General features: G+C 41.3%; 1 protein-coding gene across 1 annotated transcript in view; it reads left to right on the top strand.

The window, feature by feature from the left end:
- Positions 1 to 25,952, top strand: part of LOC131939302 (dynein axonemal heavy chain 1) — a 62,826-nt gene that overhangs the window by 2,919 nt on the left and 33,955 nt on the right. Inside the window, exons 2-34 of the mRNA XM_059297523.1 lie at positions 1,925 to 2,091; positions 2,270 to 2,345; positions 2,460 to 2,548; positions 2,676 to 2,708; positions 3,064 to 3,152; positions 4,624 to 4,910; positions 5,232 to 5,649; positions 5,803 to 5,960; positions 6,545 to 6,762; positions 7,570 to 7,737; positions 7,901 to 8,031; positions 8,492 to 8,639; positions 9,403 to 9,596; positions 9,857 to 10,082; positions 10,267 to 10,386; positions 10,667 to 10,749; positions 11,132 to 11,273; positions 12,915 to 13,070; positions 13,230 to 13,428; positions 14,419 to 14,531; positions 14,958 to 15,098; positions 15,933 to 16,145; positions 16,272 to 16,436; positions 21,636 to 21,863; positions 21,958 to 22,137; positions 22,254 to 22,432; positions 22,636 to 22,758; positions 23,165 to 23,281; positions 23,995 to 24,085; positions 24,778 to 24,875; positions 24,988 to 25,093; positions 25,442 to 25,555; positions 25,671 to 25,820. Of these exons, the coding sequence (XP_059153506.1) occupies positions 1,936 to 2,091; positions 2,270 to 2,345; positions 2,460 to 2,548; positions 2,676 to 2,708; positions 3,064 to 3,152; positions 4,624 to 4,910; positions 5,232 to 5,649; positions 5,803 to 5,960; positions 6,545 to 6,762; positions 7,570 to 7,737; positions 7,901 to 8,031; positions 8,492 to 8,639; positions 9,403 to 9,596; positions 9,857 to 10,082; positions 10,267 to 10,386; positions 10,667 to 10,749; positions 11,132 to 11,273; positions 12,915 to 13,070; positions 13,230 to 13,428; positions 14,419 to 14,531; positions 14,958 to 15,098; positions 15,933 to 16,145; positions 16,272 to 16,436; positions 21,636 to 21,863; positions 21,958 to 22,137; positions 22,254 to 22,432; positions 22,636 to 22,758; positions 23,165 to 23,281; positions 23,995 to 24,085; positions 24,778 to 24,875; positions 24,988 to 25,093; positions 25,442 to 25,555; positions 25,671 to 25,820 (5,109 nt within the window). The 5' untranslated portion in view covers positions 1,925 to 1,935. The remainder of the gene's footprint in view (positions 1 to 1,924; positions 2,092 to 2,269; positions 2,346 to 2,459; positions 2,549 to 2,675; positions 2,709 to 3,063; positions 3,153 to 4,623; positions 4,911 to 5,231; positions 5,650 to 5,802; positions 5,961 to 6,544; positions 6,763 to 7,569; positions 7,738 to 7,900; positions 8,032 to 8,491; positions 8,640 to 9,402; positions 9,597 to 9,856; positions 10,083 to 10,266; positions 10,387 to 10,666; positions 10,750 to 11,131; positions 11,274 to 12,914; positions 13,071 to 13,229; positions 13,429 to 14,418; positions 14,532 to 14,957; positions 15,099 to 15,932; positions 16,146 to 16,271; positions 16,437 to 21,635; positions 21,864 to 21,957; positions 22,138 to 22,253; positions 22,433 to 22,635; positions 22,759 to 23,164; positions 23,282 to 23,994; positions 24,086 to 24,777; positions 24,876 to 24,987; positions 25,094 to 25,441; positions 25,556 to 25,670; positions 25,821 to 25,952) is intronic.

Below are 25,952 nucleotides of genomic sequence, written 5' to 3'. Positions count from 1 at the left end.
TATAAAAAAAAGAAAGCAAGTTACTTTACTTCAATCTTTTATTCTTATCTAGAAATTCTAGATCTAGACTAGATCTTAGATCTAGATCTAGAATCTGTTAGTTTGTTACTACTAGATCTAGGTCTAGATCTAGATCTAGACCTAGATTTAAAATTTAGTTTGAAGAGACCTAGAGCTAGAATCTAGATCTAGCTGCTAGCTAGCAGTGTTTCTTCCAGGCATCTCTTCAAGACCACTTCAAGAGTATCAACTTGAGTCTACCCCCCCCCCCCCCAAATGAAATGGAATTTATATAGATTATCTCTATATACTATAATCTATAATACTTTTAACAGTGTCCAACCCCCCCCCCCCCCCCAAAAAAAAAAACTTTAGTCCGCCGCCACCCCGCCGCCCCTCCATTGCCCCCCCCCCCCCCCCCGGAGTAAAAAGTCTGGAAGAAACATTGCTACCTGGAGTGTCAGTAGTAGTAGACTAACTAATATTAAACTAAGGTATTAGTACTAGATCTATATTAACTATATTAAAGTCTAGATCAGGGGTTCCCAACCCTGTGCCCGCGGGCACCATGGCGCCCGCTGAACGATTTGTATGTGCCCGCCTCTCACTATTCGACAGAGACAGAATTTTTTTCATGAACATTATTTTAAAATATGATTTATTTTTATTCATTTGTTACAGTTTTAATTTTTTTTTGACTGCCTAGGTTTATGAAATATGTTTGATACTTGTCCCAACTTGTCTAGCGGCGAGCCAGACTGCACTATTTACGTTTTGTAAATAAATTTTTCTGTGTATGCAATTTGAAAAAAATGCCAAATAATTTAATTATTTTGAAACATTTTTCTTTATTATTTATTAATACATTATGACTATAAGAAAATAAGTTAATAAGAAAATAAATTATGGGAAAATGACAAGTTATGAAAGGAGTTTTTCGATTTAAAATAGGTGGTGCCCGTCACCCTACCGATATTTTAGAATGTGCTCTAGAGTAAAAAAAGGTTAGGAACCCCTGGTCTAGATTCTTTAGATCTCTAACTAGCCGGCCAGGCCTTGCACTGGCTTTTGTGAAAAACCTATCTGTAAAGGACCATGACTTGTGTGTTTATGCCCGTCAAATTAGATGTTTATCTTCAAATATGGACGTTTGAGAAAATAAAACATAACCTTAAACCTAACTCTTAACTTAACCCTAACCACAACCAACCACAACCGAAAACACAAATGGGAGTGTAGCGCAAACACTAAAGGAAATGCAAAAACAAAAGTAAAATCCAACGAAAACACAAACACAAATGTAACACCAACCCAAAAACAGACGCAAAAGTAACACAAACAAAAATGTAAACAATAATGCAAATGGAAACATAACTGTAAATATAAATGACATTTAGGAGTGCCTTCTACACTGTTATTGAGCAAAAATAATAATTAGTATTCATTCAGTGTATACAATTTTTTTAAAAGTTGTATTTAAAATACCTGTGTTTTACCTACCACACTTCCCTTTATTAAACCATGCTAATTAGATATTTTTTTCCAACATCAGAACAAACTAAAAAAGAAGTACTTTTTTTCCTGTTTTTTTATTTATTTATTTTTGTAAGTCATATAGAGTGAAGTAATAGGTACAAAGATATTACACAATGTATATATATATACAATATATATATATATATATATATATATATATATATATATATATATATATATATATATATATATATATATATATATATATATATATATATATATATATATATATATATATATATATATATATATATATATATATATATATATATATATATATATATATATATATATATATATATATATATATATATATATATATATATATATATATATATATATACATACATACATACATAAAGCCTATATACATTTTCAAAATCTTTAGATTAGATCAACATGTCATACTCAAGAGCCCGGTTTATGGCAGCAGATAAAAAGAGATCTACATTGATAAATAAACTAAAATATGGAGAAACAAAATATCCTCAGACTAAGGCTAGAGGTTACTACTCTGATTTAATAACCCAGGGAGCAGATCTTGGTGAATTAGAGGTAATTACATTTCTGATTATTACATGACTATAAAACACAAACAATAAAAAATATTTTTGTGAATTCTCTTTTGGCTCATATAAAGTTAAAATTCATATGACATGTAGAAACAATAATTTTGTCATGACATGGTTTTTTCATTTATTAAAAGTTAACACCACATCTGTTTATATTTTAGCTAATTACAAAGTCTGGTGCTAAAACATATCAAGATTCACTCTGGAAAATCAATACAGAAAAACATACACCACTCAGTAAGTTCTTAAATCAAAAGTTCAGTTAAGTAAAAGTTATTAACTTGATGTTGTAACATAGGAATGTTGTTTTGTTTTATCACTGGATGAATGTTTGCTGGTTTTTATTTGCAGCCAACACATTTGAAGTGACTAAAGAACAAGTTGATAAAGATTTAGAGACTCAAGTTTTTGGCCCACACACTGGGGTTTTCATTAAAAAGGTAACTTTTAAAACAAAACAACAAAACTTGAAACATTTCTAGCTATTACATTAAACAATATGCTGGACCAAATGGGCCTGTAAAAGTTTCTCCATGATACTGTATATAAATTTCGTTTTATTTTCAGGCTAAACCTGGGGAGAGCTGTGCCAGTGGTTGTGTGAGTTGACAACTTTTGTTTGGTATTACAGCTGTTTTTTGTTTTGTTATCACAGCTGATAAAGTTCAAAATACTATGTATTGTTTCTTCTGTGAAAATGCAAGCAAAGAATTTTTAAAAAGTGTATTTAACAAATGCCCAACATAAATTATTGGCTTAAAAGCACAATTAGGGTAATGCTCTAGCTTTGATAAAAAAATTTTTTTTAAAATTGCTTGTGCTAAGCTTTCATTGCTTTAACTTTTAATAAATTTCAAACAAAACTTGATAAGTTTTAAACAAAATTTGATAGATTGCAAACAAAATTTGTTAGATTTAAAAAAACTAATAAATTAAAAACTAATTTCTGTGCCAGGATTTCAATGCTCTAGCTTTTGAACCAAAAGTTCAGCTCCCTGTGTTACATGTTCCTGGTGAGAAGCCCCGAAAAGTTGAAGTAGAGAGGTAATGTTTGGTTGTTAAGGGGATATGCTATGTTTTTTCCTATTTTTTACAATCTAATATCTAAAGCATTTTGAATACTTTTATCATGTTTGGCATATAAAAGTAAGTATTAAACAGCAAAAAAAGGGTTGAAAACAATTTTGGTTGTCATGAAAACCCGAAATAACCTCCGCCATTTTGAATTTTTTGGTACTTTTAAAAATGCTAAGGCTTTTTTATTTATGCACCTAGAGCAATCAAATTTAAACTGCTTGTATTTCAGGATATATTAAAACTTTTGTCACGACAACTTTTTGAAATAGCTACTAGTAAGAATTTTACAAAGTCTACAAAATCGTACCATTTCTAGTGTTCAAAATTGTCAGAATTTGCAATTTAATTACCAAATACTTTTTTTCTATGTAAGCCATCACAATTCCCTCGTGACAAAAGTTGTATTTTTGCACGAAGAACAATTACTGAAAATATGGTTGCGATTGTTTAATAAATAAAAAAGTAGTAGGCTTTATAGTGTTAAAAACATTCGAACTGAGAAAAACAGCCAAAAGTAACGAAAAGTAGGTCACGAAAATAGCATATCTGGGTAAACTGCAAAGCCGATTGTAAGCTTTGGGTGTTTCCCAGATGATGGAAATTAAGATTATCAAATAAAGTAGAAATCCAGCTTTCCAATGATGCCAAATTCAATATGATGAGAGATATACAACTTTTCATAGAGAGCGTGTAAGATTGGGAAAAATTGATTATTTTTAATTAACAGGGTCATAAAAATGGTAATTTAAACACCTAAAAAAATTTTTTTCTCATTAAAGTTATTATTTTCCTAATACAAAAATGGACAAAGTATCCAAAAGTGCAAGAAACCCATCATGACGAAAAACAAGAAATTTTGTGGTTTTTTGTCGCGCATATCCCCTTAAAGTAGAGAGGGAATGCTTGTTTGTTAAAGTAGAGAGGGAAAGCTTGTTTGTTAAAGTAGAGAGGTAATGATTGTTTGTTAAATTAGAGCGCTAATCTTTTTTTGTTAAAGTAGAGAGGTAATGCTTGTTTGTTAAAGTAGAGAGGTAATGCTTGTTTGTTAAAGTAGAGAGGTAATGCATGCATATTAAAGTAGAGATGCAATGCATTTGTATTTAGAGTTAATGAATAAGCCAATATGTTGGATAAATTTAGAATTTTAAAAATTAGGTTTATAATGAATTATTGATCTCAAAGCCATTGAAGGGTTAATACAAAGAATGTGATTTAGGTATAACAATCTCTTCACTTTAGAGAATTAGAATAGGTCTTACATTTCAATCCTAATTTCTTGAACTGACACACTTTTTTTTTTCCACTTATGCCATCTGTGTCACAACAGCAGACTGAAATATTTATGATACCATTGTTAAAGTAACTGTTGGCTTATGGAAAATCTTTTTTTTCTCTTGCTACACCAAATTCTTTAAGAGATTTCTTCTGTCCTATTCAGGCTGCGACGCCTGTATGCAAGGCTAGACTTGCCCACTCTGCTGAGGGAGAGGGGAGTGAAAACAGAACTCTTGATGCCTAAACAGCACACAAACCTGAACATAATTCTTATGATGAACCCAAATGATCCAGCACCTTTTCCTCCTTACCTACCCCTTGGCTTGTTTGACAACGCAGAATTTGACAACAGGACTCCCAAGGAGTGGATGCGCCTAGGGTACATGAGCAAGGGTCAGGCGCCAATACCAAGCGTGTGTTTGTTGCCAACTAAAGATGAAGATGGTGACAGTAAGTGTTTGTAGCCTAATTAAAGATATTGAAACTGTTTATTTGTTGCCCACTAAATGGTGATACTAAGTGTTTGCTTTTTGCCCATTAGAGATGGTGACAGTGTTTGTTGCCCACTAAAATGGTGACAGTGTTTGTTTCCCACTAGAGATGGTGACACTGTTTGTTTCCCACTAGAGATGGTGACACTGTTTATTGCCCACTAAAATGGTGACAGTGTTTGTTTCCCACTAGAGATGGTGACACTGTTTGTTTCCCACTAAAGACGAAGATGGTGTGAGTTAGTTGTTGACTAGTTCAATCTTTGTTTACTTATTACAGAAGATCCAACAGACCCTAGCATAGAATATGATTGGTATGATGCTGGTGTTTTGGATTATGATGCTGACACAAAGAAATATTTTGTCCAGCGAGTGGACGAAAACTGCCGGATAGTTGACCCCAATGGGGAGATGGTGATTAATGGATCTATCGACCCTGTCACTGGCAAGAGAAATATTTACCCAAATCAGTTTTGGATTGAGAGATGGAGGCTCATGTTCAGAGCAGAAGATCCCAGAATATTTGCAGACAGGGTAGCGTTTGCTTACCAGGCGAGGAAGCAGTGTGAGGCAGAGCTGCGCTACACACTCTATGTAGACTGTATGCCCATGGATGGCTTGGGGAACCTGACTGAGAAAAACTTTGCAGAGATAGAGAAGCGTGCACACTCCACCCCTGGCCTCAGCAAGTTTAAAAAGTTTGTAGCCTGGCTTTTTTTTTAAAACTTATAAATAACTAGAATTTGTAATTTTAACTGTAATTTTAACAAAATATTAATAGTAAAAACAATAGAAAAGCTAAATAATTTTAAGTGTATACATTTTTTAATTTTATATGTGTTCTGTTTTAGGCTTCGAGAAGCAACAACGAAAATCGAGGAAGAAATTACCTTGGACTACTGTAGAGTGATGAACCAATTTATACTTGAGAAAGCTGTCCGGGATGATCCATCGACATTTGCTTTTGTCACATTACCCATCCGCTATGAGAGGCCAGCCCCCATGTACTGTAAGGACATTTTATTTACATCCTCACCCTTTGCTTTTGTTACATTACCCATCCGCTATGAGAGGCCAGCCCCCATGTACTGTAAGGACATTTTATTTACATCCTCACATGGTGGTATGGCCATGTTAAAAGTGCTGTAAAGTTTTTGGGAGGTGGAGCTTGTTTTTGTACATAGGATGTCACAGTTGTAATAACTAAGATTTGACAGTTTTGTTGTAACATTTGGTGTGTGTTTACCTTTCCTCCATCCAGATGTCCAGATGTGCCCCCTTACCCCTATGAGAGACAGAGTGACCGTTGTAACATTTGATGTGTATTTACCTTTCCTCCAGCCAAATGTCCAGATGTGCCCCCTTACCCCTACGCAAGACAGAGTGACCGTTGTAACATTTGATGTGTATTTACCTTTCCTCCAGCCAAATGTCCAGATGTGCCCCCTTACCCCTACACAAGACAGAGTGACCGTTGTAACATTTGATGTGTATTTACCTTTCCTCCAGCCAAATGTCCAGATGTGCCCCCTTACCCCTACGCAAGACAGAGTGACCGTTGTAACATTTGATGTGTATTTACCTTTCCTCCAGCCAAATGTCCAGATGTGCCCCCTTACCCCTACGCAAGACAGAGTGACAGTTTTGCCTACAGCTCAATCTATACCATCACTGAGAGCATAGAAGCCATGTGCCTGGTCAGGACAGAGTGCAACCAGCTGCTCAACAACATGAGCTTTTTCAACTTTAAAATCACAAAGATGTTCAAGGTGCAGGAGTTTGAGAACCTGCAGGACCAGGCCATCACAATGGTGAGTGGGGGGTGTAGTGGTCCAGACCATTACAGTGGTGAGTGGGGGGTGTAGTGGTACTGGCCATTACAGTGGGGGGTGTAGTGGTCCAGACCATTACAGTGGGGGGTGTAGTGGTACTGGCCTTTACAGTGGGGGGTGTAGTGGTCCAGACCATTACAGTGGCGGGTGTAGTGGTACTGGCCATTACAGTGGGGGGTGTAGTGGTACTGGCCACTACAGTGGTGAGTGGGGGGTGTAGTGGTACTGGCCTTTACAGTGGTGAGTGGGGGGTGTAGTGGTACTGACCATTACAGTAGGGGTGTAGTGGTACTGGCCTTTACAGAAGGGGGGTGTAGTGGTACTGGCCACTACAGTGGGGGGTGTAGTGGTACTGGCCATTACAGTGGGGGGTGTAGTGGTACTGGCCTTTACAGTGGTGAGTGGGGGGCATAGTGGTACTGGCCATTACAGAAGGGGGGTGTAGTGGTACTGGCCACTACAGTGGGGGGGGGGGTGTAGTGGTACTGGCCATTACAGTGGGGGGTGTAGTGGTACTGGCCATTACAGAAGGGGGGTGTAGTGGTACTGGCCACTACAGTGGGGGGTGTAGTGGCACTGGCCGTTACAGTAGGGGTGTAGTGGTACTGGCCACTACAGTGGGGGGGGGGTTTAGTGGTCCAGGCTATTACAGTGGTGACTGGGGGTATATATATCATAAAGGATAGTTGAAAACACGGAGTTGATTGGAGTGTCACTCCAGTCATTACAGAAAAACATCAAGGAATTACGCTGTACTAATTAATTCTTTAAATTGACCTTCATTAGATGAGCAACTACTTGCGTGAGCAGTGGTTAAATCTTTTGAAAACTCACATCCGCAAGTCATTCATGGGGGTGAGAAAAGGCTGGTTCAACATTTATGAAGACAACTGGGCCATTTATCAAATCTCAAAAATGAAAAAATTTAATGAAACTGTCAAGTTTATCATGCAGGTGGGTAAAAGTTGTCTGACGCTTAGGTAAGACGTTTAGGTAAGGTATCTCTGAGAGGACTCTGGACCTGTACTTATTTCTCCAGCAGGACTCTGTATGTCCTCCAACAGGACACTGTATGTCCTCCAACAGGACACTGTATGTCTTGTTGTTTCTCCCTTAGGACACTATACGTACCCTTGTGTTTGACTCACTGAGAAACTTCACCAGCATGATACTTGACGCCTGCTATGCTACCATGGATGTCAGACCACATTATCGATGGGGCAACAACCTGCAACACAGTCCCTTTGTGTAAGTCCAGCCACTGGTCATTTGTGTCAGTTGTCCAGCCACTGGTCATATCTTTTGTGTCAGTTGTCCAGCCACTGGTCATTTGTGTTAGTTGTCCAGCCACTGGTCATTTGTGTTAGTTGTCCAGCCACTGGTCATTTGTGTTAGTTGTCCAGCCACTGGTCATATCTTTTGTGTCAGTTGTCCAGCCACTGGTCATTTGTGTCAGTTGTTCAGCCACTGGTCAGTTGTCCAGCCACTGGTCATTTGTGTTAGTTGTCCAGCCACTGGTCATTTGTGTTAGTTGTCCAGCCACTGGTCATATCTTTTGTGTCAGTTGTCCAGCCACTGGTCATTTGTGTCAGTTGTCCAGCCACTGGTCATTTGTGTCAGTTGTCCAGCCACTGGTCATATCATATTTTATCGGTGTATTGTTTAGTTTTTTACCCTACCTCGTCTGATGAAAACATTTGTATTCCAGACCAAGAAAAGCACCAATCTTCATCCTGGACCTAATCCTTGATGAAAAAGTCCACTTCAATGCTGACCCAGAAGGCTTTGCTGACATTATGGAGAATCTCTTCAACAATGCTGTCTTTGGCACCTGGAACATTCCAGTGCTGGAGAAAGTAGGTTTGGGTTGATCACTTTACTGGACAGTGGAAGTGGGGAGGTCACTACTGGACAGTGGGATTGGGGAGGTCACTACTGGACTGGGATTGGGGAGGTCACTACTGGACAGTGGAATGGGGAGGTCACTACTGGACAGTGGGATTGGGGAGGTCACTACTGGACAGTGGGATTGGGGAGGTCACTACTGGACTGGGATTGGGGAGGTCACTACTGGACAGTGGGATTGGGGAGGTCACTACTGGACAGTGGGATTGGGGAGGTCACTACTGGACAGTGGGATTGGGGAGGTCACTACTGGACAGTGGGATTGGGGAGGTCACTACTGGACAGTGGGATTGGGGAGGTCACTACTGGACAGTGGGATTGGGGAGGTCACTACTGGACAGTGGGATTGGGGAGGTCATTACTGGACAGTGGGATTGGGGAGGTCACTACTGGACAGTGGGATTGGGGAGGTCACTACTGGACAGTGGGATTGGGGAGGTCACTACTGGACAGTGGGATTGGGGAGGTCACTACTGGACAGTGGGATTGGGGAGGTCACTACTGGACAGGGGGACTCTTGTAGTCACTTTAATAAACAGGGGTATTTTATCGCTGATTTTTCATCAGCTGGTACCAAAGACTATATCTGCAGTTTAAACAAATTATTGTGAATGTGTTTACATGTCTAGATAGTCTCTAAATTAAAAAAAAAAATTTTTTTATAAAAGATATGTTTTTGGATGATTACTATGTACTACTCCATTGTTTCTTAAGTTCATCATGCAAGACATATCCTGGTCTGAGACGCCACTCCTGGAAGCTGTGGACAAGAATGAGACAGAGATCAGAGAGTTGAGGCACACCCTACGGGACGCCGTCACCTCCTCCATGATCCCACTGCTGGCCTACGCCAAAAAGTTTGAGCAGTTTCTACCCATTGTAAACTTGGACATCAAACAATTCATCACGTAAATCAATATTGAGACTATTTCTTTTATTATGGGTTGTACGCAACGACACCACTAAATGTCATTCAGAAATTCAGATAAATAACAGATTAAAGTGAAAAGTAGATTGCAAAAATATTTGTTGACATTTTAAGTAGTTAGTTGAAAAACAAAGATAGGTACCAATGTTTCAAACATTAGATTAGGTTTAGATATGTGTAATACAGTAGCTAACATAGCAATTTTCAACTATTGATTTCTGAATTTAAAAACTGTTGTAGTGCCATAGAAGAGGAAGACAAGACTACCAAGGAAATGGACAAAGAGGCCCAAAAACATCTGAGAGAAAGGGAGACAATCCTAAAGATTTTACCCTACAGCATTGCTATAGGCCCTTATTTAGTCAATGTTGAAGGGGTGAGAGATCAGTTGAGCACCAAAAGATTGGAGTTGGCCAGCTCAATTCTTTCACTTATTGCCAAAAAACTGAGAAAGATGGCTGATGAGGTATGTCCATGCAAATCTAAACAGTTTACAATTTTCTGCAGGTTTTCTTTGTAGATGATCAAACATGTTCATTTTAAGTTTGTCTGCTCTGAGTGTTTTCTAATTGATTTTTTTCATTTCCTTAATACACAGTAATGCAACAACAGTTTTTATTTATACTTTCCTTCCCTGCTTTAAAATCCAGCTAATAATAGAGTTCCGAGACATGCTTTCACGAATCACTGATGTTCCAGCCTGCATTGAGGAGCTTTTTAACCTGAGAGAATGGATAGGGGAGGTCCCCTTAAAGCTGGACAAGATTAGGGTAGGTGGCTCATCACATTTGGCTAGAGTAGGATTCAGTAAGGCTAGATGAGTGAGTTGTTGATAGAACTCAGATTTGATGTTAGCCTGAGAAAACACACTGACCACCCTGGTCCAAAATGAAAAGCAGGCTGCAATCAGAGCCATTTGCCTGAATGGCGCATAACAAGTTGACACGTAATACTTAATTATGTTGGGGCAATCTCTTCCAGCATTAAAAATGAAAAACAAAAAAAAAGAAAGAAAAGAATAATTTGAAAATGTTGTCTTCTCTGAACCAGGAAAACATGGCTGTTGTGTTATCTCAGTATGACATTCTGGATGACTACAACTACAGTCTAAGTGATGAGGACTTTCTCACCAAGTAAGTTAGAGGACTTTCTCACCAAGTTAGTTAGAGAACTTTCTCACCCAGTAAGTTAGAGGACTTTCTCACCAAGTTAGTTAGAGGACTTTCTCACCAAGTAAGTTAGAGGACTTTCTCACCTAGTAAGTTAGAGGACTTTCTCACCAAGTAAGTTAGAGGACTTTCTCACCCAGTAAGTTAGAGGACTTTCTCACCAAGTAAGTTAGAGGACTTTCTCACCTAGTAAGTTAGAGGACTTTCTCACCAAGTAAGTTAAAGGACTTTCTCACCCAGTAAGTTAGAGGACTTTCTCACCCAGTAAGTTGATATTGATTTTCTAAGACTAGTGTTATGGAACTTAATTTTGATGTTTAATTGAAACTAATTCTTGACTTGCCAGGATCCTAATGATCAGCTGGCCATTAAAAATTGAGCAAATGTGTGAGAAGAAACTGGAAGCTCTAGAGGAAGATGAGGACCGCTACTTCAGACAACTGGAGTCTGACACCATCACACTTAATGAACGCTTGGACACAAACCAGGTGAGTTTGTACCTCAGTGACACCATCACATTTAATGAATGCTTGGACACAAACCAGGTGAGTTTGTACCTCAGTGACACCATCACATTTAATGAATGCTTGGACACAAACCAGGTGAGTTTGTACCTCAGTGACACAATCACACTTAATGAACGCTTGCACACAAACCAGGTGAGTTTGTACCTCAGTGACACCATCACACTTAATGAACGCTTGGACACAAACCAGGTGAGTTTGTACCTCAGTGACACCATCACACTTAATGAACGCTTGGACACAAACCAGGTGAGTTTGTACCTCAGTGACACAATCACACTTAATGAACGCTTGCACACAAACCAGGTGAGTTTGTACCTCAGTGACACCATCACACTTAATGAACGCTTGCACACAAACCAGGTGAGTTTGTACCTCAGTGACACCATCACACTTAATGAACGCTTGGACACAAACCAGGTGAGTTTGTACCTCAGTGACACCATCACACTTAATGAACGCTTGGACACAAACCAGGTGAGTTTGTACCTCAGTGACACCATCACACTTAATGAACGCTTGGACACAAACCAGGTGAGTTTGTACCTCAGTGACACAATCACACTTAATGAATGCTTGGACACAAACCAGGTGAGTTTGTACCTCAGTGACACCATCACATTTAATGAATGCTTGGACACAAACCAGGTGAGTTTGTACCTCAGTGACACCATCACACTTAATGAACGCTTGGACACAAACCAGGTGAGTTTGTACCTCAGTGACACCATCACACTTAATGAACGCTTGGACACAAACCAGGTGAGTTTGTACCTCAGTGACACCATCACACTTAATGAACGCTTGGACACAAATCAGGTGAGTTTGTACCTCTCTCTGTTCTACTCATTGCCTACAGTGATTGAGGAAGGTACTCAATATTTTTATAGGTCACCCTGTCTGTCTTTTATTTTGGTAGTCAAACTTGTTAACTCAATTTTGAACCATTTCTTTCAAAAAATTTATTTGTAGTTAGGTATTAAATTAGTCATCAAAAATTAATTTATACATTACTATGTTCTATAACAAAAGTTAGTTAATAACATTAATTAGTAGCCATACTCTTACTGATGTTTTTATAATTGCTAACCAATGCTGCCTCTATAAGGGGAAGAAAATGGTCATTTAAAGTTACTGATAACAAATTTAAATAAATAATTTTAGTCTTTAGAATAAATTGAATGGAGAAACTATTTTGTGTACTGATTATTTTCCAATTTTAAAAATCAATTTAGTCATTAACTCTACACTATCAAAGTTCAACAAATTAGAAAATAAAAACAAGTATAAAAAAACCTTTATTATGACATGCTTACAAATGGTTTAAAATAATAAGAAACAACTTATATTTTCTTTAGTCTTAACTGTAAAAATTGAAACATGGCTAGCAAAATGTGTAGAGATTTCCAGAGTAACCAGTGCTTTTAGCATCACTTATATCACTTATATAGTGGAAGAAAATTAGTTTTTATATTTTATTTTAATGCTGTTTAAAGCTTTGTTATTTTTATGTTTGTTTAACTTGCTTATTTGATTACTTGTTTTCTCCCAAAAAATTTTCCTAAAATAAAATAAATAATTTAAAAATGTCTCTGATTGTTGTAGATTGTTGTGGCGGCTATGGCTGAACACTCTGAGATGGACAAAGCTCATGAATATGCTAATGAGATGAGAAGAATGTACAAGAACCTGAGAGACTGCCAGGATCTGGCGCAGCTCTACAACAGCAGGGAGAAGCTCTTTAAGCTCAAGCCTACCAATGTAAGCTCCCACAAGTTCAGCTTTTATTTGACTAAGTTGGGGACCAGTTATGTGACTGATTTTATGTTGCTGATGTCATGAGACTGAAGCCATCTGACTCATGTCATGTGACTTGGACTGATGTCATGTGACTTGTAACCAAGAATCTCTGTGTTACAGTACAGCCGTATAGGAAAGATCATGAAGGAGTTTGAGCCGTTCAGGAAGCTGTGGATCACCACGTCAGAGTGGGTGCGCTGGCATGAAAGCTGGCTCACTGATCCCATGAGCTCCATCAATGCTGAAGAATTGGAGCGGACTGTCACGGAGTCTTGGAAAACTATGCAAAAGTCTGTTCGATATTTCAGCAACATCCCAGGTAAGTTGGTGTAGTTGTGGCTACCTCACTGGTAAGTTGGCGAAGTTGTGGCTACATCCCTGGTAAAATTGGTGTAGTTATGGCTACATCCCAGGTAAGTTGGTGTAGTTATGGCTACATCCCAGGTAAGTTGGTGTAGTTGTGGCTACATCCCAGGTAAGTTGGTGCAGTTGTGGCTACATCCCAGGTAAGTTGGTGTAGTTGTGGCTACATCCCTGGTAAAATTGGTGTAGTTATGGCTACATCCTAGATAAGTTGGCGAAGTTGTGGCTACATCCCTGGTAAAATTGGTGTAGTTATGGCTACATCCTAGATAAGTTGGCGAAGTTGTTGCTACATCCCTGGTAAAATTGGTGTAGTTATGGCTACATCCCAGGTAAGTTGGTGTAGTTATGGCTACATCCTAGATAAGTTGGCGAAGTTGTGGCTACATCCCTGGTAAAATTGGTGTAGTTATGGCTACATCCTAGATAAGTTGGCGAAGTTGTTGCTACATCCCTGGTAAAATTGGTGTAGTTATGGCTACATCCCAGGTAAGTTGGTGTAGTTGTGGCTACATCCCAGGTAAGTTGGTGCAGTTGTGGCTACATCCCAGGTAAGTTGGTGTAGTTATGGCTACATCCCAGGTAAGTTGGTGTAGTTGTGGCTACATCCCAGGTAAGTTGGTGCAGTTGTGGCTACATCCCAGGTAAGTTGGTGCAGTTGTGGCTACATCCCAGGTAAGTTGGTGTAGTTATGGCTACATCCCAGGTAAGTTGGTGTAGTTGTGGCTACATCCCAGGTAAGTTGGTGTAGTTGTGGCTACATCCCAGGTAAGTTGGTGCAGTTGTGGCTACATCCCAGGTAAGTTGGTGTAGTTGTGGCTACATCCCAGGTAAGTTGGTGCAGTTGTGGCTACATCCCAGGTAAGTTGGTGTAGTTGTGGCTAAATCCCAGGTACGGTTGTGCCTTATATTGAGACCTCTGATTTCTATTTTTATTTCTCTACAGCCGTACAGGAAGTTGCAAACAACATCAAAAGTAACATAGAAGATTTTAAGCCTTATGTCCCACTTATACAAGGCCTGACTAACCCGGGACTTCGCAAGAGGCACTGGGATATTGTAAGTTCATGGGATAAATACTTGGGATATTGTGGGTTCCTGGGATAAACTCATGGGATATTGTACGTTCATAGGATAAATTATTATGTTGTATTAATGTAAGTTCATTAAATTTATAGGATATTGTAGGTTCATGGGATATTGTAAATTCATGTGCTGTTGTAAGTTCATGGGATAATTATGTGGGGGTGACCAGAAAGATGTGCAAACAGAAAAAAGCGCACACAGAAAAAAACGCACACAGAAAAAATGCAAACGAAAACAACGCTTTTTTCCGTTTCCCATCTTTCTGAGAACCTTATGTAGGATATTGTATGTTCATGGAACAAATACATAGGATATTGAATTAGTCAGTAGTAAATGCCTTTGTTTATATTGTTATTAGGGGTTGAATTAATGATGTCTTGAGTCGCCCTCATTTTGCAGCTGTCTGAAGACATTGGGATGAAGCTGAAGCCAAGCCCCAACCTGACCTTCACTAAAGTGCTGGAGCTGAAACTGGATGAGCACATTGAGGTCATCACACGTGTTTCTGAGGTGGCAGCCAAGGAGTATGCTATTGAGCTGGTAGGGCTTCTGTCTTCTGTTAGGACAGGGTTGTCATTCAATTTTTGTTGGCCACAAACCTTAAGCCCCTAAAGATATGTTTTATGCTGGCTGTCATCCTTTAGTCTGTAGAGATCTGTTTTATGCTGGCTGTCATCTTTTAAAGATCTGTTTATGCTGGCTGTCATCTTTTAAAGATCTGTTTATGCTGGCTGTCATCCTTTAGTCTGTAGAGATCTGTTTTATGCTGGCTGTCATCTTTTAAAGATCTGTTTATGCTGGCTGTCATCTTTTAAAGATCTGTTTATGCTGGCTGTCATCTTTTAAAGATCTGTTTATGCTGGCTGTCATCTTTTAAAGATCTGTTTATGCTGGCTGCAATCTTTTAAAGATCTGTTTATGCTGGCTGCAATCTTTTAAAGATCTGTTTATTCTGGCTGTCATCTTTTAAAGATCTGTTTATGCTGGCTGTCATCTTTTAAAGATCTGTTTATGCTGGCTGTCATCTTTTAAAGATCTGTTTATTCTGGCTGTCATCTTTTAAAGATCTGTTTATGCTGGCTGTCATCTTTTAAAGATCTGTTTATGCTGGCTGCAATCTTTTAAAGATCTGTTTATGCTGGCTGTCATCTTTTAAAGATCTGTTTTATGCTGGCTGTCATCTTTTAAAGATCTGTTTATGCTGGCTGTCATCTTTTAAAGATCTGTTTATGCTGGCTGTCATCTTTTAAACATCTGTTTATGCTGGCTGTCATCTTTTAAACATCTGTTTATGCTGGCTGTCATCTTTTAAAGATCTGTTTATGCTGGCTGTCATCCTTTAAACATCTGTTTATGCTGGCTGTCATCCTCTAGTCCCTGAACAAGATGGAAGCTGACTGGGAGAACATAGAGTTTGATGTCCAGCCCTACAAGAACACTGGCACTTTCATGCTCAAAACATCAGATGAGATCTCTCAAATGTTGGATGACCACATCGTCCTGACCCAGTCGATGGCTTTCTCACCCTTCAAGAAAGAATTTGAGGAGCGCATCGGTATATGGGAGCAAAAGCTTAAGCTAACCCAGGTGACCTTCACCTTTTAAGTTCATTTTCATTAATTTATAAACATTTTATAACAAATAAAAAAAATGTGTAAAGTCTTGAGTTAAATAAAAAAAAGATAAACCACCATTGTAAACCACCATTTGCAGGACGTACTTGATGCCTGGCTGAATGTCCAGAGGTCATGGCTGTACCTAGAGCCTATCTTCTCCTCTGATGACATCACCAAACAGCTGCCCACAGAGAGCAAGAGGTACAACACCATGGAGCGCGTGTGGAGGAAGGTCATGAGGATGGCCAAAGCTGAGCCACATGTAAGTCATGGCCAAATTTGAGCCGCATATAAGTCATGGCCAAAGTTGAGCCGCTTATAAGTCATGGCCAAAGTTTAGCTATATGTAAGTCATTGCCACATGTAAGTCATGGGCAAACCTCATCCACGTGAGATCACTAAACACTGTTGTAATTTGCTTTTGGAGTATTAGAGTTGAGCATCATGTCATCATCATGTTTGCCTGTCGTCCCTACTGGGACATAGGCCGCTGACAAGAGCTTTCCAGACGTCTCTGTCCAGGGCTAGTCTCTCCAACTGTCCCCAGGTGTATCCAATCTTCTTGGTGTCTTCTTCCAGGTCACGTCTCCAGGTCTTTCTTGGTCTGCCTCTCTTCCTCCTGCCTTGTGGATTCCAGGTGAGGGCCTGTCTTGTTATGCTGGATACAGGCTTCCTGAGTGTGTGGCCAATCCATTTCCATTTTCTCAGAGTTGAGCACAATTGTCTTATTTTTATTGCCAGTTTGTTTGTTACCAGGTCTGACACTGCTGACTGCCCCATGTGGTTTGTGTGTCACCAGGTCTGATACTGCTGACTGCCCCATGTGGTTTGTGTGTCACCAGGTCTGATACTGCTGACTGCCCCATTTGGTTTGTGTGTCACCATGTCTGATACTGCTGACTGCCCCATGTGGTTTGTGTGTCACCAGGTTTGATACTGCTGACTGCCCCATGTGGTTTGTGTGTCACCAGGTCTGACACTGCTGACTGCCCCATGTGGTTTGTGTGTCACCAGGTCTGATACTGCTGACTGCCCCATTTGGTTTGTGTGTCACCAGGTCTGACTGCCCCATGTGGTTTGTGTGTCACCAGGTCTGATACTGCTGACTGCCCCATTTGGTTTGTGTGTCACCAGGTCTGATACTGCTGACTGCCCCATGTGGTTTGTGTGTCACCAGGTCTGACACTGCTGACTGCCCCATGTGGTTTGTGTGTCACCAGGTCTGATACTGCTGACTGCCCCATGTGGTTTGTGTGTCACCAGGTCTGATACTGCTGACTGCCCCATTTGGTTTGTGTGTCACCATGTCTGATACTGCTGACTGCCCCATGTGGTTTGTGTGTCACCAGGTCTGATACTGCTGACTGCCCCATGTGGTTTGTGTGTCACCAGGTCTGACTGCCCCATGTGGTTTGTGTGTCACCAGGTCTGATACTGCTGACTGCCCCATGTGGTTTGTGTGTCACCAGGTCTGATACTGCTGACTGCCCCATGTGGTTTGTGTGTCACCATGTCTGATACTGCTGACTGCCCCATTTGGTTTGTGTGTCACCAGGTCTGATACTGCTGACTGCCCCATGTGGTTTGTGTGTCACCAGGTCTGACACTGCTGACTGCCCCATGTGGTTTGTGTGTCACCAGGTCTGATACTGCTGACTGCCCCATGTGGTTTGTGTGTCACCAGGTCTGATACTGCTGACTGCCCCATTTGGTTTGTGTGTCACCATGTCTGATACTGCTGACTGCCCCATGTGGTTTGTGTGTCACCAGGTCTGATACTGCTGACTGCCCCATGTGGTTTGTGTGTCACCAGGTCTGACTGCCCCATGTGGTTTGTGTGTCACCAGGTCTGATACTGCTGACTGCCCCATGTGGTTTGTGTGTCACCAGGTCTGATACTGCTGACTGCCCCATGTGGTTTGTGTGTCACCATGTCTGATACTGCTGACTGCCCCATGTGGTTTGTGTGTCACCAGGTCTGACTGCCCCATGTGGTTTGTGTGTCACCAGGTCTGATACTGCTGACTGCCCCATGTGGTTTGTGTGTCACCAGGTCTGATACTGCTGACTGCCCCATGTGGTTTGTGTGTCACCATGTCTGATACTGCTGACTGCCCCATTTGGTTTGTGTGTCACCAGGTCTGATACTGCTGACTGCCCCATGTGGTTTGTGTGTCACCAGGTCTGACACTGCTGACTGCCCCATGTGGTTTGTGTGTCACCAGGTCTGATACTGCTGACTGCCCCATGTGGTTTGTGTGTCACCAGGTCTGATACTGCTGACTGCCCCATTTGGTTTGTGTGTCACCATGTCTGATACTGCTGACTGCCCCATGTGGTTTGTGTGTCACCAGGTCTGATACTGCTGACTGCCCCATGTGGTTTGTGTGTCACCAGGTCTGACTGCCCCATGTGGTTTGTGTGTCACCAGGTCTGATACTGCTGACTGCCCCATGTGGTTTGTGTGTCACCAGGTCTGATACTGCTGACTGCCCCATGTGGTTTGTGTGTCACCATGTCTGATACTGCTGACTGCCCCATTTGGTTTGTGTGTCATCATGTCTGATACTGCTGACTGCCCCATTTAGTTTGTGTGTCATCATGTCTGATACTGCTGACTGCCCTATTTGTTTTGTGTGTTACCATGTCTGATACTGCTGACTGCCCCATGTGGTTTGTGTGTCATCATGTCTGATACTGCTGACTGCCCTATTTGTTTTGTGTGTTACCATGTCTGATACTGCTGACTGCCCCATGTGGTTTGTGTGTCACCAGGTCTGATACTGCTGACTGCCCCATTTGGTTTGTGTGTCACCATGTCTGATACTGCTGACTGCCCCATGTGGTTTGTGTGTCACCAGGTCTAATACTGGTGACTGCCCCATGTGGTTTGTGTGTCACCAGGTGTGATACTGCTGACTGCCCCATGCGGTTTGTGTGTCACCATGTCTGATACTGCTGACTGCCCCATGTGGTTTGTGTGTCACCATGTCTGATACTGCTGACTGCCCCATGTGGTTTGTGTGTCACCAGGTCTGATACTGCTGACTGCCCCATGTGGTTTGTGTGTCACCAGGTCTGATACTGCTGACTGCCCCATGTGGTTTGTGTGTCACACCAGGTCTGATACTGCTGACTGCCCCATTTGGTTTGTGTGTCACCAGGTCTGATACTGCTGACTGCCCCATTTGGTTTGTGTGTCACCAGGTCTGATACTGCTGACTGCCCCATGTGGTTTGTGTGTCACCATGTCTGATACTGCTGACTGCCCCATGTGGTTTGTGTGTCACCATGTCTGATACTGCTGACTGCCCCATGTGGTTTGTGTGTCACCAGGTTTGATACTGCTGACTGCCCCATGTGGTTTGTGTGTCACCAGGTCTGATACTGCTGACTGCCCCATGTGGTTTGTGTGTCACCAGGTCTGACTGCCCCATGTGGTTTGTGTGTCACCATGTCTGATACTGCTGACTGCCCCATTTAGTTTGTGTGTCATCATGTCTGATACTGCTGACTGCCCTATTTGTTTTGTGTGTTACCATGTCTGATACTGCTGACTGCCCCATTTGGTTTGTGTGTCACCAGGTCTGATACTGCTGACTGCCCCATTTGGTTTGTGTGTCACCAGGTCTGATACTGCTGACTGCCCCATGTGGTTTGTGTGTCACCAGGTCTGATACTGCTGACTGCCCCATTTGGTTTGTGTGTCACCAGGTCTGATACTGCTGACTGCCCCATTTGGTTTGTGTGTCACCAGGTCTGATACTGCTGACTGCCCCATGTGGTTTGTGTGTCATCATGTCTGATACTGCTGACTGCCCTATTTGTTTTGTGTGTTACCATGTCTGATACTGCTGACTGCCCCATGTGGTTTGTGTGTCACCAGGTCTGATACTGCTGACTGCCCCATTTGGTTTGTGTGTCACCATGTCTGATACTGCTGACTGCCCCATGTGGTTTGTGTGTCACCAGGTCTAATACTGCTGACTGCCCCATTTGGTTTGTGTGTCACCATGTCTAATACTGCTGACTGCCCTATTTGGTTTGTGTGTCACCAGGTCTGACTGCCCCATGTGGTTTGTGTGTCACCAGGTCTGATACTGCTGACTGCCCCATTTGGTTTGTGTGTCACCAGGTCTGATACTGCTGACTGCCCCATGTGGTTTGTGTGTCACCAGGTCTGACACTGCTGACTGCCCCATGTGGTTTGTGTGTCACCAGGTCTGATACTGCTGACTGCCCCATGTGGTTTGTGTGTCACCAGGTCTGATACTGCTGACTGCCCCATTTGGTTTGTGTGTCACCAGGTCTGATACTGCTGACTGCCCCATGTGGTTTGTGTGTCACCAGGTCTGACTGCCCCATGTGGTTTGTGTGTCACCAGGTCTGATATTGCTGACTGCCCCATTTGGTTTGTGTGTCATCATGTCTGATACTGCTGACTGCCCCATGTGGTTTGTGTGTCACCAGGTCTGATACTGCTGACTGCCCCATGTGGTTTGTGTGTCACCAGGTCTGATACTGCTGACTGCCCCATGTGGTTTGTGTGTCACCAGGTCTGATACTGCTGACTGCCCCATGTGGTTTGTGTGTCACCAGGTCTGATACTGCTGACTGCCCCATGTGGTTTGTGTGTCACCAGGTCTGATACTGCTGACTGCCCCATGTGGTTTGTGTGTCACCAGGTCTGATACTGCTGACTGCCCCATGTGGTTTGTGTGTCATCATGTCTGATACTGCTGACTGCCCCATTTAGTTTGTGTGTCATCATGTCTGATACTGCTGACTGCCCTATTTGTTTTGTGTGTTACCATGTCTGATACTGCTGACTGCCCCATGTGGTTTGTGTGTCATCATGTCTGATACTGCTGACTGCCCTATTTGTTTTGTGTGTCACCATGTCTGATACTGCTGACTGCCCCATGTGGTTTGTGTGTCACCAGGTCTGATACTGCTGACTGCCCCATTTGGTTTGTGTGTCACCATGTCTGATACTGCTGACTGCCCCATGTGGTTTGTGTGTCACCAGGTCTAATACTGGTGACTGCCCCATGTGGTTTGTGTGTCACCAGGTGTGATACTGCTGACTGCCCCATGCGGTTTGTGTGTCACCATGTCTGATACTGCTGACTGCCCCATGTGGTTTGTGTGTCACCATGTCTGATACTGCTGACTGCCCCATGTGGTTTGTGTGTCACCAGGTCTGATACTGCTGACTGCCCCATGTGGTTTGTGTGTCACCAGGTCTGATACTGCTGACTGCCCCATGTGGTTTGTGTGTCACACCAGGTCTGATACTGCTGACTGCCCCATTTGGTTTGTGTGTCACCAGGTCTGATACTGCTGACTGCCCCATGTGGTTTGTGTGTCACCAGGTCTGATACTGCTGACTGCCCCATGTGGTTTGTGTGTCACCATGTCTGATACTGCTGACTGCCCCATGTGGTTTGTGTGTCACCAGGTGATCCAGATCTGCCCTGATGAGAACATGTTGACTGACCTGAAGAAGTGCAGTGAACTGCTGGACCATGTGTCCAAGGGTCTGAGCGACTACCTGGAGACCAAGAGAGGCAGATTCCCACGCTTCTTTTTCTTGTCAGACGACGAGCTGCTAGAGATCCTCTCACAGTCCAAGGACCCCAGGGCTGTACAGCCACACCTGCGAAAGTGCTTTGAGAATATTGCCAGTGTAAGCAGTCAAAAACATTTGACACCCTGATTTATTTAAGGTCTCACCACTGTTATTTAGATGTCAATAAAACACTTTTAAATTTCCCTTCCAGCTGAAGTTTGAGGACAACCTGAGAATTTCCAAGATGTATTCTGGTGAAGGAGAATGTGTTGATTTCTGTGAGGAGCTTTTCCCCATCGGCAACATTGAGGACTGGATGCAGGAAATAGAAAGAGTCATGCGAGACACTGTGCGGGCTGTCATCATGGCGGCCCTGCCTGATTATCTAGAGGTTAGGTTGTGTCATTTGGTTGTGTTGTGGAACTGAGTGTTAATTAAGGGATGAGGGTAAAGCTAGAGCACCTATTGATGTGAAGTGTGCTGATTGGTTACAATGTAAATCCCAAGATTGCCAGGACAGACTTTGTGTTGAAGTGGCCGGGGCAAGTGGTGATAGCTGTGTGTCAGACCTACTGGAGCTCTGAAGTGACCAAAGCACTAGAAGCCAAGAATTTGGCCAAGTATTTTGCCCGCTTGCTGGAGCAGTTGGACGCCCTGAGAGAGCTGGTCAGGAAGGACATTTCAAAGTATGGCTCACTTTAGCTGCTAGTTAACTAAGTGCTCACTATTGCATTATAGGCAAATCTACAATAGATAAACATTGGACTTAGAACGCCATGCAATTTTTCTGAATTAAAATTTGAAGATTTAGGCCCATTTTGAAAAACTTTATCCTAACAATATGGAAAGGAAATCTAAAACTTGTATTCTTGTGTTCAAATCATGCCAGTATTGGACGAATGACTCTGTCAGCCCTCATTGTGATAGAAGTCCATTCAAGGGATGTTGTTGATAAAATGGTGCAGGAAAATGTGAGTGACCCCAACGCATTTGAGTGGATCAGTCAGCTGAGGTAAATTCTGCTTCTGAGCTTGTCTGAGCTTTTTTCTTGTCATGTTTACCAATACAACCAAAAAAATATTTCTTAGGTAGACTACTCTTTGCTTACCAAATTCTCAGTTTACTAGACATAATTAGAAAAATGCATCACATACTGTAAATTTTGTCACCCCAGGTATATAGAAAAAAATGTGTTACATACTGTAAATTTTGTCACCCCAGGTATATAGAAAAAAATGTGTTACATACTGTAAATTTTGTCCCCCCAGGTATATAGAAAAAAATGTTACATACTGTAAATTTTGTCACCCCAAGTATATAGAAAAAAATGTGTTACATACTGTACATTTTGTCACTCCAGGTATATAGAAAAAAAATATAAAAATATGTAACATACTGACATACTTTTGTCACCCCAGGTACTACTGGCTAGAGGATGAGAACCTCTACCAAAGAGCTGTCAATGCACAATTCCCCTACGGTTATGAATACCTGGGCAACACACCTCGGCTGGTGATAACACCCCTCACTGACAGGTACAGTTTTCACCTGTATAACACCCCTCACTGACAGGTACAGTTTTCACCTGTATAACACCCCTCACTGACAGGTACAGTTTTCACCTGCATAACACCCCTCACTGACAGGTACAGTTTTCACCTACATAACACCCCTCACTGACAGGTACAGTTTTCACCTGCATAACACCCCTCACTGACAGGTACAGTTTTCACCTGCATAACACCCCTCACTGACAGGTACAGTTTTCACCTGCATAACACCCCTCACTGACAGGTACAGTTTTCACCTGCATAACACCCCTCACTGACAGGTACAGTTTTCACCTGCATAACACCCCTCACTGACAGGTACAGTTTTCACCTGCATAACACCCCTCACTGACAGGTACAGTTTTCACCTGCATAACACCCCTCACTGACAGGTACAGTTTTCACCTGCATAACACCCCTCACTGACAGGTACAGTTTTCACCTGCATAACACCCCTCACTGACAGGTACAGTTTTCACCTGCATAACACCCCTCACTGACAGGTACAGTTTTCACCTGCATAACACCCCTCACTGACAGGTACAGTTTTCACCTGCATAACACCCCTCACCGACAGGTACAGTTTTCACCTACATAACACCCCTGACACCTGCAGCCTACCACTGTGACCAGTTACGGCAGTTTGATTGTTGAGGAGAAGAATATAAAAAACTGTTTCAGTGTTTTAATTGTTTCAGATGTTACTTGACCTTGACCGGTGCCCTTCACCTTCTATTTGGTGGAGCTCCCGCTGGGCCTGCAGGAACTGGAAAAACAGAAACCACCAAGGTAGGCAACTCTCTACATTTTTTATTGAAACCACCAAGGTAGGCAACTCTCTACATTTTTTATTGAAACCACTAAGGTAGGCAACTCTCTACATTTTTTATTGAAACCACCAAGGTAGGCAACTCTCTACATTTTTATTGAAACCACCAAGGTAGGCAACTCTCTACATTTTTTATTGAAACCACCAAGGTAGGCAACTCTCTACATTTTTTATTGAAACCACCAAGGTAGGCAACTCTCTACATTTTTTATTGAAACCACCAAGGTAGGCAACTCTCTACATTTTTTATTGAAACCACCAAGGTAGGCAACTCTCTACATTTTTTATTGAAACCACCAAGGTAGGCAACTCTCTACATTTTTTATTGAAACCACCAAGGTAGGCAACTCTCTACATTTTTTATTGAAACCACCAAGGTAGGCAACTCTCTACATTTTTATTGAAACCACCAAGGTAGGCAACTCTCTACATTTTTTATTGAAACCACCAAGGTAGGCAACTCTACATTTAAAAAAAAAATTGAAACCACCAAGGTAGGCAACTCTACATTTTAGTTGAAACAACTAAGGTAGGCAACTCTCTACATTATCTTTATATATAACATGTATACTATATGTACAGCTTTGTCTTCACTCTCTCAAACTGTTTTATCACATTGGTTTCTCCTTGAAATGAAACTATTTCTCTACAGGATCTTGGCAAAGCCTTTGCCATTCAGTGTGTGGTGTTCAATTGTTCCGATCAACTAGACTTCATGGCCATGGGGAAATTTTTCAAAGGATTGGCCAGGTACATACAAACTTATTCAAGCCAAACATTTTCTCCACTGTTGTTGTATAATGTTCTTTAGTATGACATTAAATTATATTTTTTAATGTTTAAAATGCTGCTTTGTCTAAAGCTCTGGAGCGTGGGCATGTTTTGATGAATTTAACAGAATTGATATTGAAGTGCTTTCTGTGGTGGCCCAGCAGATTGCTACAATACAGAATGCTCAAAAAATGAAGGTAAGGTTTTTCTTTTATATACTTGCCAAAACAAATTATGCCTTTTTTGTGTTATTGTATGCTGGGTTATTGCTAGTTGTGTGCTACAGAACATGAAGAATTTCACTGTAAAATGTCTTAGCTATGTTGTTCTATATCTTGGCTCATCAAACTGTTCAGCTGATGTAACAATTGGCTCTGACTTTACACATATGTAATTATATTTTTTACAAATGACTTGAAAATGAGAATACTAGCTGGCAAACTGTTCCATGGGTTATGTAGTACCTGGCCATTTATGCATGTACTCTGACTTGTATTGGTACAAGTTTTATGAAGTTGGTCACTCATGTATGTATTAAATTTCAGATGGAAACATTTTTATTTGAAGGGGTAGAAATAGCTCTAAAAATGTCCTGTGCTGTTTTCATCACCATGAACCCAGGCTATGCAGGCCGAACTGAACTGCCAGATAATTTAAAGGTAATTCAGCATGAGATACAATTGTAAAAAATGATATGATCATTCAGTAACCTGTAAAATATATATTTTTAAAGTAAAATTTAACGTGATATTTCTCAATGTTTAAAAAATGTAGGCATTGTTCCGACCAGTTGCTATGATGGTGCCTGACTATGGACTCATCTCAGAAATAAGTCTGTTTTCATTTGGATTCTCAAATGCCAGAAGTCTGGCACAAAAAATTGTTTCCACATTTAAACTTTCATCTGAACAACTTAGCAGCCAGGTTGGTGCACATTGTTGGTGTAACATTCATGAAGATTTTATTTCCATTTCTAAACTGTAGCCTACAGTTTAGAAATGGAAATAAAATCTTTTTCAAGTCTTTAACCAAATCTTTGAGCTGAAACAATGACTG

The sequence above is a fragment of the Physella acuta genome, unplaced genomic scaffold (genome assembly GCF_028476545.2).
Source record: "Physella acuta isolate Inbredline_101_S28 unplaced genomic scaffold, ASM2847654v3 ptg000273l, whole genome shotgun sequence".
Classification (NCBI taxonomy): domain Eukaryota; kingdom Metazoa; phylum Mollusca; class Gastropoda; family Physidae; genus Physella; species Physella acuta.
The sequence above is the reverse complement of the archived record's forward strand: the minus strand, read 5'-3'. Positions and strand labels throughout refer to the sequence as shown.